This window comes from Idiotropiscis lumnitzeri, chromosome 1, assembly GCF_059441095.1.
Source record: "Idiotropiscis lumnitzeri isolate Australia: NSW breed Sydney's pygmy pipehorse chromosome 1, RoL_Ilum_1.0, whole genome shotgun sequence".
In the NCBI taxonomy this organism is placed as follows: Eukaryota; Metazoa; Chordata; class Actinopteri; order Syngnathiformes; family Syngnathidae; genus Idiotropiscis; species Idiotropiscis lumnitzeri.
Genome location: NC_142391.1, coordinates 24,632,748 through 24,645,895, shown reverse-complemented (window position 1 = coordinate 24,645,895; position 13,148 = coordinate 24,632,748). Strand labels below are relative to the sequence as shown.

At 39.6% G+C, this 13,148-nt stretch overlaps 1 protein-coding gene across 10 annotated transcripts in view; it reads right to left on the bottom strand.

Annotated features, from left to right (window-relative positions):
• The window catches only part of LOC148343927 (PDZ and LIM domain protein 5-like), a 44,087-nt gene extending 30,939 nt beyond the window's left edge, over positions 1-13,148 (bottom strand). For 8 of the 10 annotated variants that reach the window (XM_088291482.1, XM_088291491.1, XM_088291498.1 and 5 more), the window contains exons 1-3: positions 12,893-13,148; positions 11,069-11,207; positions 3,687-3,838 (exon numbers count right to left, since the gene is read on the bottom strand). In XM_088291482.1, the coding sequence (XP_088147608.1) occupies positions 3,687-3,838; positions 11,069-11,207; positions 12,893-12,924 (323 nt within the window). In that variant the 5' untranslated portion in view covers positions 12,925-13,148. Of the gene's footprint in view, positions 1-3,686; positions 3,839-11,068; positions 11,230-12,198; positions 12,298-12,892 lie in introns of those variants that run through there. The other 2 variants (XM_088291526.1, XM_088291533.1) reach the window with 2 other exon arrangements.

The following is a 13,148-nucleotide window of genomic DNA, read 5'->3' as shown; positions in this document are numbered from 1 at the left end:
ATTAAAAGAACTTCCTGTGGTGAATGGAGTATTTAGGTTAAAAAAAAAAAAAAAAAAGGAAAGAAAAAATAAAAAAAAATAAAAGGTGCTTTTGTTGTAGGGAAGTGGAGGGGATTTAAAAAAATAGGTTAATAGTAAACCACCCAAATAATGATATAATGATTCTAATTTTCAAAACATTTCCACATCTCTAAAACTTCGACTGTTTTAAAGGGGTCATTTTATGCCTTTTCTTCACAATTTTTAACGTTTTCCATTCCAAAATACAAAATAAATAAATCAAAGTAAAAAAAAATGAGCAAATAAAACCTCCACTGTAACAATTGCCGTGCTCAGCAGCCCAATTAAGCTGTTGAAATGTTGCGAGTTCACGATACCAACGGGACTCTCAAAGCACTTGCTCACAAATCCTTGTCATGACTACTGGATATTAATTAATTAATATTAATTCATGTGTTTAATTGCTGCCCAGAATGTCTCGCATGGAAGCATTTCTAGTGTGACTCAGGGGTAAAGTGGCATGTTAAGCAAAAGATTGCCAAATAAAGCCGAAAGGGGGAAAAAAAGTATTGCCATTGATAAGTGGATACATCCTGTTAGCCTTTTGAAACAATTTTTCTTTTCTAATCAACCAAACTCGGGGTTTATTATTAAGACACCGAGTTGGTTATAAACGAGAATTGTATACTATTAACTCCAGGGACATGTGCACGCCACATGTGTATCAGCGTAGCAAGAGAGAAGCAGCTGCTTTCACTCTGAGTATCTCATCAAATTTAATTTAGAATGATAATGAGGGTAAGAATGGAAAAATCATTAGGTGTTCGAGTTTTATTTTCTTATTAATGCGCTAAACTTAGCATCCTGATGTTCTGGCACCTGCTGCCTGACATGTGTCAGAGCATAAATATGTTTTCTATCAACCTGGCTGTTTGTTTTTTTGGTCTGTTTGCTGCAAAAGCATATTCTTAGCTGTTTGGTTTTTTTTTAAATAATGAGTAGAATGGTAGCCTACAAATGTCTCAAGGGACTGTCCGGTTGGGAAATGAAAGACGTTATGTAAAGTAAAATAGAGCTATGCTCACTGTAGCTAAAGAAATGAGTGAGAATAGCAGAATCGATATTAGCTGCTAGCATTGGACAGCTAGCCACTGACCTGGCTTGTGATCAAAGATCATCATATTAGTGGTTCGAATCGTACAATTTGAAGCTCCAACCCAAATGTGGACATTATCATGAGTCTCAGATATGTCAACTAAACTTGTGAAAGCATTTTTTTTTTTCAAGACAAACCAAAGTGTATTCATTTCAGCAGCATCTATGAAACACGCTCTTTAAAACCCTTCCTTTTCTTAGTCATGGAACAATTCAATTTGCAAGTCAAGGTACCACTTTAGGTAGTTTAATTTACAATGGTTAATATTCTTTGCATTTCCATTATTTCCATAACAAGTTAACGGATTGTAGTCAATTTATAGGCTTCACTGTTCATCTTTTCATGGTTAACCTCACTTTGTTTTCCACTCTTACCATCACATCCCCCTCGCTAGTTATCCTCTAACCCTATCTCTCGTTGAAATACACACACCGCGTTGCATAGTTCGTCTTCTCGTTCTTACTGTGACATTTACCCAATCAAATCCAATCAAATCGGACAGGCAATGCTGCAACATGAAAAAACACGTAAAACTAACAGAAAGTCACGGACCCAAGTGACCCTTTTCCGTGACGCATGTAAAAACCTCAAAGGTCCAGATGTTGACCAAGGCATGACCGTGTTTAAATACGCAGAATGTCTGGTGTGGCGGTGCCAGTGAGTGCCTAGCAACGCTAACAAAAAAAATAATCTGGAGGCTTATAAATCAGAGCCATCTGTCCCCAATCAGACTGCTTGATCACAGTGTTAATAAAAACCATACTAAGACCACCTTGTGGTTCCATCCATCCATCTTCTGTACCGCTTCTCCTCACTCGGGTCGCGGGGGGCACTGGAGCCTATACCAGCTATCTTTGGGCAGTAGGCAGGGGACACCCTGAACTGGTTGCCAGCCAATTGCAGGGCACACAGAGACGAACAACCACCCACGCTCGCACTCATACCTAGGGGCAATTTAGAGTGTTCAATCGGCCTGCCATGCATGTTTTTGGAATGTGGGAGGAAACCGGAGAACCCGGAGGAAACCCACGCAAGCACGGGGAGAACATGCAAACTCCACACAGGATGGCCGGAGCCGGACTCGAACCGATGACCTCTGCAGTGTGCGGCCATCGTGCTAACCATTCAACCACCGTGCCGCCCTTGTGGTTCCAATAAAACATTAATCTGTTTGATCAATGACAGCTAATTCTTTAAAGACTCCCAAACAGTGTAAGAACACCCTTACATAAGCTTTGATCAGCAATAGTACACTGACACCGTAAAGTGAACCGCCACTGCGTTTCACGGTTCATCTTTTCGCAGCACGCCTACGTCAACATTTTGAATCGTTTTTCTTGAGTTTTTACAGTATGCGGGCAAATTCCAATTTGGAGCCGCAAACCTTCAGGGTAGTACCAAGTTGTGCCGGGACATGCCAGGGAACACGATGGTCTGATGGAAGAGATGCAACAGAAGAGAAGGAGCCTTCACCCTTCAGTGTAACAGGTTCTGCAGTTTTCGTATTTCTTTTTGCCACAGCCTGCCTGCGTCTTCTATTACTGCTTCGTGCGCTGGTTTCCAGTCTTTCACATGGTATATCGAAGTATTAACTTGCATATTCTGCTCGACAAAATTGCATTGTTTGTTTGAACACTGTAATGTTTAAAAGAAAAATACAGACTTTTTTTTTTAGTGCCAGTTTTACAAAACTTCAACTGGGAATTCTAACTCTTGTTTAGAGAACAGTCTAAGTGAAATGTTTTTTTTTTGGTTTTCGAGCCCTCAAAGTGATGCTATAGTCGTCCATTTCTTGACAGCGACAAAGTGAGTACAGGTGATAAGGAATACTTCAAATATTGCGTTTTAATAAGTTTAAATTGTGTTTAAAGTGTGTGATAAGAATATGAAAAACACGGTTTTGAAATGGTCCCTCTTTGGTAGATTGTTCCCCTATAATTGTTAGCGTGTATTTTTTAACATATTAGATGGGACTTCCTAATCCTCCTTTTTCAAGCAAATGCGCAGAAGTAGACTTTTGGAAACCAAAGTTCTCCTGCTGCGATGTCACTTCTATATCTTTCTTTTGCTGCGGTGGGCTGGCAAACCGGTCCAGGTTGTTCCCAGACTACTGCCTGTAGACAGCTGGGATAGACTCCAGCACGCCCGCAACCCTTGTGAGGAGAAGCGGCTCGGATGATGGATGGATGGATCTTTCAGTGAGCGTCTGTCTGGATGCGACATATCCAACATTAACATTGAGGAAACAACTTCAAGTTTATTGCATAAATGGCTATCTAAGGAGTATTTTAGGGGGTGATGTACAGCTCTTAATTTACATAATAATTCATCTTAATAATTATCTATCTATGACTTAGTCATCCTCAGATATAATCATATGGGAATTATCCCCCCCGACCATGATTGTGTATATTTTCCATCTTGATTCCCTTGTTACATTGTGATAAATGTCTCCAAGTTCTATGAACACGTGGAATCATCGTCACTTGGATTTCGCCCAATGACACAGAGTCTAAGCATGGACACTTACTTCTGTAAGGTGAGGCTGAGGTTGCCTGTGCAGTTCTTGATCTTGTTCTGGGCCTCCAGGTGGTTCATCCCCTCGGTGGCAATGCCGTCGATGGATAGAACCGAGTCTCCGATAGCGATGCCAGCTTTGGCTGCTTTACCGCCGTCATTCAGCTGCACAAATGAAATAATTACAAGTTGTTTGATTGACTAATTCAAACTTCTGTCGTGGATTATTCTCTTTGTTGACGGGTTTAGTGCTGAATTTTTCGACACTAACTGTTACTACAGACTCACAACCATCAGCCAGGAGGAAAGACTATGTCAAAGTCGGAGAATGATAAAGTCTGTGAATAGAAGCTGAAGTGCCGCCCCATTTGACTCGTGACCCCCCCCCCAAAAAAACAATTATAATAAATCAAATCAAATAAAATAGCACTTGGGTGGGCAGCATGATGGGTTGTATTCCCGCTGCCCGAAGACATCTGGGATAGGCTCCAGAACGGCCGCTACCCTCATGAGGAGAAGGGGCTCTCACGCACTTCTAGACGACTTGACTGAACATTCGTCTTGCAGGTACAATTAACTATAAATCTTCATCTATTCAGTCACAAGGTGTGATTGATGGGCAAAAAAAACAGAGATCAAAACTGCTGAAGTGAAACATTGCGAGGCATAAAATGCCAATGGCTTTGCAAATCAGAATCCCAAGGCACCTATAATAATTAAAAGGTTAAGATTATTGCCCTCTCAAAGACCCGACAGTTGGCAGGAGTGGGTAAAAAAGGTTTTTAGCATCACAATTTTGATCACCAGCGCAACAACCATTGAGCCGCAAACCAGTTAAAGGCATGAATGCCATCGCACGCTTTAATAGGGCTTGTTAAAAAGGTGACGCTGGATTTATGAGGCGGTTTGCAAAAACAAACTGGTTTATAGTCTTTGGAGAAACACCATGTAAGTCTTGGTTTGCGGGCATCCTGACACCGCTGAGTGTTGCCTTACAAGTGTTCAATTCAGCCACATTGAAAATTACAACAGTCGCAAGGAGCTGCTTTGGGCCACAACTCCCTCCCGACCATTTACAGATATTACACTTTGCAAAAGCAGTTTATTTCTTTATATTGTCTTTTATCACAGTTTGTTTTCTTATGGTTTTATACAAATATGCAACATCGAAAAAGTTGAAGTGGTTGCAGATTACTAAAAACTTTCTTTATATTTTATCGACATTTCATACCACATGGCTGCCGCATGCGAGACTTACAGGCATCACATGAACACATGCTATCATTTGTTCCACTGTCTAGCACCAAGATACAAGCTGAAAGGGTTATGTAAGCAGTTAGTTATATAAACCAGACCACTTTCTTATCAGCAGACTGAGGGTGGACATTAACACCCATCGGATGTTACACCCTGAATTGCTTGTCTAACACACCAAAGAACTGCACTCGACCCCCGCCCCGAAAAAATAAAATGAGTTCTGTGCATGAAATGGCTTTTCATGTCTTCGATGAGCATTTAAGTACTTTGCGAGGGTGGCGCTGGCTTTTCGTTGCAACACAAAGTCTGAGATGGTCTAAAGTGGCAGTGAGGTCATTTGTTTCTTTTGACACAATGAAAGAAGGACCACACACATCTTAGGGATGCGGACTTCTCCTCTTTCAAGTAATCCATTTGAGCCGACGGCATCCACAATAAAGCATGAATGAAATTGTAGCTTTTCTGCACTCTTTTGCAATTTTATCCCTCAGTACATAATGTATATAAAGAGAAGACGCTTGGGCACGGCGAAAAAAAATCAAAAGACACTGGGATTAATGTTAATGCTCTGTGGCCCCCGACCATTTATAGACATATTTTCCCAACACGCACACGTTAAATCATTCAAACATTCACTGAGAGGAGGCAATTGCTATGATTTGACAATAATTCAACTCAAAACACCCCAAAGTTAGAACACAAACAGGATATGTATCTGTATAGGTTAAAGGAAAGCGTGTGTGGAATGAGTGGTAGTAATTAGTGGCAAAATGCATGAGAGCTGAAAAATCGGCATATTTTTCCGACACTCTTAAAATCCTTTAATTTTCTTAAAAATTTACAGTGAGCCTTATAATCGATTAGATTGCCTTATTATCTAATTCTCCACCGTTGGAAACCCAAAAATAAGACATCAAGATTGCACGCATTTCCACAGGAAAAATGTGACTTTTAATACAGATTTTCAACCATTGCAGATGGATGTGAAAAAGCGTCGCCCATGATGAATGAGGTTTCACTATAATAGGATCAGTTCAGTGCTGGTTTGCATATATTCCATCAGCGCAATGCAGTATACAAAGATTGGTGTGGTTTTCCGAGCTAACTCCATTGTCTAGTCTAGTGGTACCGGCATCCAACCCAAGAGATTACATATAGCACATGGCGTGTGTGAGAGTTCACATTTGACCTAGCAAACAGCGCTTCCAGCAACTTTCAACACTTCTTCTGAGCGCTTTGAAGAGAATAATCGGGTTTCAGCACGTAGCGATGAGAACATTTTGGGAGTGCTACAATTCAATTCAGTGTTCGGAACAATTCATGCTTACCAGCAAAAGAAGTGACGGTGATGACGGGCAAAAGGATTCCAGCAAGCACACACGTCACTTTGAACGACAGAACATAAAAATGCTTCAACTCTATTTACGGCCAAATCCTTACCAGTGTTAATCATATAATGGCAGTCCCTGCTTAATGACCTTACAAAAAAAAAATACCATTTTAAGTTGTCAACACCACAAAGAAGACTGGTATTCACAAGCTTGGCAAATATTACATGCTTAAAAAATATATGTATAAAAGGAGGCTGCAAAGTCATTCAAAATAATAATCATGGTCAGTTCCCCCAGGGCCGGTGTCCAGCCTGTTTTACATCTCTCCCTGCTGCAACGCACCCGATTCAAATCATCAGATTATCAGCAAGGTCTGCAGAAGCCAGATAACGATCCTGAGGATTTGAATCAGGTGTGTTGCAGCACGCAGAGTTGGAAAACAGGCAGGAACAGGTGTGAGGTCGCCTAATTGAGGACAGGGTAAGCGGTGTTGAAGATGACGCATAAAAAAAATGTCTTTCCACAATGTGGGCATGTGAGATAAATGCGTTGAAACCTGGGCACCCACCAACAAAATCAAAACACCAGGATGGACCAATTACTTCTCTCAGGTGTCAGCTCCAACGTGCCTATTCGAGAATATTGTAACGCAAAAAGCCAATCTGACAGTCGTAGCCTCACTTTTGGAGGTGGGTAACACAGATGACCAACGACTTACGTAAAATATCTTCATATGTGCTTTCAATAATCACGCCGCGTGTTCATACGTCTGCGTTTTACCTCCACAATCAACCATTCAGTCCCACTGTGAACGCCGGCTTGTTTTAGGAACGTGCCGTTTAGCCTTTACGACTTGAAAATCGTGGATTTGTTGATGCCGCTTCTGTGAGGAAGGGCTTTAATAGGACAACCATAACATAAAATCCAATATTACAGCCACATTTTGGGTTTGACAGCATTCCCCCTTGCTATATCGCACTTTTAAGTTGCTTTCGAGTTTTACAGTATGTTTACTTACGTTCATGGCCTCACGTATTGGAAAAGAGATCCACAGTTACTGAACCACTTTCAGCATTTTATTGAATGCTGCGACAACAATAAAACACAGTAATCACACCGACACAGAAGCTGCTGTCTGCCACAGCTCATGTCCAGACGCTCTCACGCAAACTGGGCAACATTGCGCCACCCGTCCAGGCCCCGCCTTTTAAAAGAACATGCGTGTAAACTGACACAATAAGTACCGCATTATATTTCTATATTTTTGTGTGTTCAAATATGTTGGCAAATATGCATTAATAAGAATGTTTTTCGAAGTATACGTCTGAAACTTAACCACAGCGATAAATGGGGGTTAACAGGAAGATGAACTCACTATTACACCCACCCAGTAACCACAAGTGCAGGTCTCCCTAATGCAGCGGTGGGCAAACTTTTGGATTGGCGGGCCACAATGAGTTCTTAAATTTGACAGATGGGCCAGACCAGGAGCAGATGAATGAAGAATTTAATTTTAAATGAAAGTGAACTAAAGCATTACAACATTATATATGTCTTTGAAAAAACACGGTATTTAGAAAATAAGACATTAACAAGGTTTATTCATTTCATTTTTTCAAGTTCGGCGGGCCGGATTAAAACGTTTAACGGGTCACATGTGGACCCCGGGCCGTAGTTTGCCCACACCTGCCCTAATGTATAAAACTTAAATCCTCCCCTCCATGAAAAGAAACAAACATGTCTGAAAATGGCAAAGCCTGTTGACAGGTGCAAAGTATTTCATGTTATTCTGGCTTGGGCACAGCATGTGTGTGACACCGATAGGACTTTTCCACTGGATCAGCTCATCCATTATCGGTGAGGACAGTGTCTGCGATGAGCTCACCAGATAACTTTAAACAAGCATATCCATTTTTTTTTCAGAAGGTATGAAGTTTCCATACACTGACGTGGACGGGAGTGTTATATATCTGAGTATCCGAATGCCTACAATTCTTCTAAGACCGTCACTTCACTTTGAACTGGCACATTGTTTTGGAGTTTTTGGTCGATATATTGAGTGTTGCACGCAAATCTTACTGAGCACAAATGGATCGGACCTTTGACCGAGTAGTATTGCAAAAGCCAAAATTTGATTTATGCCAGAGCGTCAAATACATCAAAGCTCATGTGAAGATGCAAAACATTCAAGTAAGGGGCTGTCGTTGCCCTCAAATGTGGGCAACGACAGCCTCGGTCTTGTACTTTCAGTCGTTATTGACCAGGACAAATCGTCAAATACAAAATCACCACGATCACAATGAGCTGCTGTAGGCCACAAGTCACACTAAGACGCTCACACGCAAAACAATCTGACTTGAACTTTGAGTGTCACTCACTAGGCCACACCCCTAAAAACACACATCCAAAATGTGAATACTACAGCAAGAAAACCTTGTAAAAATATTCTACATTTTATTTTTCTTTATTAAAAATACTCGAGGAATTAACTGTTTGGGGGGTGGGGACTAGAACAGATTAAAAAGTCTGTCAACCCGTTTTAATTGTCTTAGTAGGTCACAAAACGGTTGTGAATTTGTAAGTGATGGGACCACTCCAAGCAGGATGTCTCGGCTTTAATGCTTGGGTGTGGCGGTGGAAGCTGACCTGTGAAATGATGGGACTATTGTTAAAAAGTGAATGCACACATTCCCCGAGGCATTTACTGTATCTATTGTGTGTGCGTGCATGTGTGCGCGTGTGTGTGTGTGTGAGTGTGAGAGTGCAGTGAACACTTAAAATGGGTTGCACTTAGGAAGGTTTAAATAATGATTCACTGCGTAAATCTAGGTGGGATGTCTTCGATTTCAACATTTAGAGGCCTTGTCCTTGAAAATCCTCGAAAGTTCATACTTATCACAAAGTAGTGTGTTAATGATGACTCACAATGTTGTATCTGGGTTGTTGTGGTAAAATATTTCACGCACCAAGGCCCGATATGAAACATGAACTTTGCATTGGAAAAAGCAGCTAAAATAGAATTGAATAATCGATTAATCCGTTAATTTATCATTTTGAATGTGGTCAAGGGCGGCACAGTAACTGCTCACGATCTAGCTAGAATCCTTGAGCAAGCTGTAAAATTGGGCAGCAGTACTCATGGTATGGAACACACGTTCAGAACCCTCAGGTAAAAACTAATTATATTTTTTTGGAAATAATCAATGCACTGATTGTACATTTTTCCTCGTATCTGATAAAGCATATTCAATCAAATGTCCAACAATGCAGCACGGCAAGCCTAGCAGTTAACATGATCACTGGTTTCTGTTTTTTTATTTGAAACCCCTGCAAAACAGTAAAACATAAACGCAGGAGCTGCTGTTGGCCACAGCTCACATCTTGAAGCTCACACGCAGATTTCCTGCCACAATACTGCAATCTATGCCTATTATACTTTTTTTTATTATTTAAAAATGTTGACCGCGTGTTTAAATAAGTTTAACGTTAAGTTTTAAGGGTGTGGGAGGGGCTAAACTATTAAATAATGTTTTTGCGTGTGGAATGTATCTCTGGCAATAAACAGGTTTACTGCATTTATAAGTAGAATAACAAGGTTTGCCTGTTGCTCTCATCCGACATTACTGTACGTGGCTTGCGCTTTTTAAGCCCTCATTCCCAATTTGGATTCACTTCATACCAACTACTTTGGGAACAAAAACCCACAGCACCTTTACCACACATGCACATCAACAAAAACACAAACACAACTGCGGTTAAAAGATTGAAATAAAAAGGAAAAAAAATCACATGGTTTCGGTTAGTGGGAAAAGTATCACATCCAAAGTAATAATAACACAACATGGCAACCCAAAGGGGCCCCGCGGGGTACTGGTATTAGAGCGGGCCAGTCGTTTATCATCGGGCTCATGTTGCCATTAGCCTGCTTACTGCCAATTTTAGTCATTTGTTGGAGCGTTTGCAGTATTTGGTTCAGAAGTGCATGTGTACTCTATAGCACTGAGAGCGGCTTCAAATAGCATCCACTTCAAAATAAATGCCACCCTCAAATACAGTCAAGTCCCAGTTTATCGCGGGTCACATTCTGAACTCACCCGTGATTGCTGAAAATCTGTGATCTCGAGATATGTACATTATTTTATAGTTTTAGCCCTCCCCCGTTAAACACACTTTTTCAACACATTATAAGATTTATTGAACTAGGCAAAAAGAGTATAGAAAATATTGTACAAGTAAGTGCATATCGTAGTATTTGTTTAAATGCATGTGCCTTTACGAGGCGGGGCCTGTGAGTATGCGCGTGAATGTCTGGACTGCAGCTCCTGCATGGGTGTGTTTTGTGAATTTTTGTTGGGAGCATCCAATAAATGGCTGGAAAGTGCATGTGAAACTTTGGCTTGCCTTTGCTACGAGTAAATACAGAAACTGTAAAACCCATTAATAAAACAGTCACTTGCAAACTTGTTGTAAACCAAAAACAGCAGCACCAAAGTCGGAAGCGAGTATCTCAAAGGAATCAAAGTGTAAACATATCCCGTGCAGTATTAGTGATGATTAGCGATCTTATAATGATTAATGATGTCACTCACATGGCCACACCCCTTAAAGGACACATTCAGCACACATGTACTAAAATCCATTCAATAATTACACTTTATAAAATCAATTTCTTTGCATTCTCTTGATAGTTTACTTTGATTTTTTTTATTATTTTTTTATTTTGTTATAAAAAAATAAAATGTAACCCTCCGACCAAAGAAAAAAAAGAAAAAAGTAGTGGTGGTGTTTTGGGGGACTTTTGTCTTACCCTGGAGATGGTGAGAGGCAGGTTGAAGTCTTTTCCGCCTTGTAGCCTAAAGCCCCAAGGGGCTTGGCCAGAGAGAGTGACGCTGTAGTTGCTGCTCATGGTTTCCTTGTGCTGGTTGTTGTTATGTTGGAGGGAGGTCCTAAAGAAAAGCAGAGTGGGAGCTGGACAATTATTGAGACTTGCTACACATATTGGAAGAGAAAATTAAAAAGTTCACTTGTTTTTTTCAGATAATGTAATTTAATTACAAATAAGAGGATACTTCAACTAAAAAAAAAATACAATTTGAAAACAAATTAAAAAATACTATACGTAAAGATAGTTTAAAAAATGCACATTTTAACTATAAAATAAAAATCATACTGAATATTTGAGATTTGGCTTGGAATTTAAATAAAAAATACTTTAATTAAAAGTATTTTTTCAAACTATTTAAAAACATAAAACAATTCACCTACAAATTTTAGATACAATGCATGTAGATAGTAGAAAAAGAAAATAATACTAATCTTAAAAATCTGTGGAATATTAAAACAAATAGTTTCACACATAAATTAAATTATGAACAAAAATGACTTTCATTTAAATTATTTTTGTTATTCATTTAATATCAATTATATAAAAAATATTATACAAAAAAAATCAAAACAAAAATCTACATAAATCTAAAAATGCTGAAATTTAAATATTAAAACTAAAAATAAATGAATTATTAATTGCACTAACAGAATCAAGAAAAAAAAAGTGCTAAAATTAAAATATCACACCAAATTAATTATATATAAAAAAAGATAAGATAAATACTGAAAGCAAAATTCTACCCAAAATAATTTTGTATTTATTAATAAATGCCATTGTGGAAATAATTAGCAATATAATATTATCCCCCCTTGCAAAAATTAAATAATAATAATAATAATAATAATAAATAAATAAATAAACACCAACATCATGAACACCACCTCAAATGATTCACAAATAAATCTAATCTAATTGCAGAAAAGTACGGGCAAGACAATTCGGAAATGCACAACATTTTTCAGCATTCTGGAGAACGTAACTAGCACAACTTGTCAAACATTCTGAATGCATTATAGACATTATTTTTCATATAATCAAAACCACTCTACCTTTATTAGAATCCCCAGAGAAAAAAAACAGGCAGGTGAAGACAATAAATACAATAATCCCCTGGCGTCCCCTGGAATATCCCTTCCCAGCAAACACACTGAGTGTGTGTGAGGGGCACGGGGAGCACATGCGCTTATATATGAGGAGGGGAGGAGAAAGGTGGAGGAGGGGAGAGAGGAGGAGCAGTGAGGGAAAACGGGGTGATGAGAGGTTACAATAGAGAGGGCAGGACGAGAAATCAGGGAGACGAGTGGAAGGGGGTCAAGATGACATGACGGAAAAGTGATTGGGAGTCCCACAGATGGGGAAAATGACGAGGGGGGCGCGGGGGTTAACGAGAGGGGACGCTTTATCTTTGGTCTGGATATTTTTGACGTGGACTCAGGCTACACTCTTTGAATGGAGACGAGAGTCCGTCCACTCCAGACAGTCTCTTCATCCACCTGACCACTAATTGGCTTGACTTACTTTTTAGTGAATACTTACAATATCTGGCTACTGGCATAATGCTAGCAAACAATACAAAATGCCAAAGATGGCCTAGCGAATAGCCTTGTTGCTACTTTGTTATATCCCTTTAATCAACAGATATTTAATACAAATGGTGGAGCAGCACATGCGGACAGATAATAGAACAGTACACAAAGGCATTGAATATTTATCCTCTGCAAAGAATCACTTAGTGCAGCTTACTGTGGAATGAGGAGTGTCATTTTCATTTTCATTTTCTTCCAAAACAGCGAATCCCGTTTATCCCATGAGTCCCAGAACCTCAAAAGGTGAAAATGTGCAATACAGAGAAATATAACTTGTTAATATACACTTGTTAAAGTATTTCTGAGCACCTGTTCTCGCTTTCTTGCTGTTGAGAACTGGGCGACACAACATATAACATCAGTTTGAGGAGATGAAAGGAATAGGCCTTGGCAAAAAGGAAGCCGAGCATGAT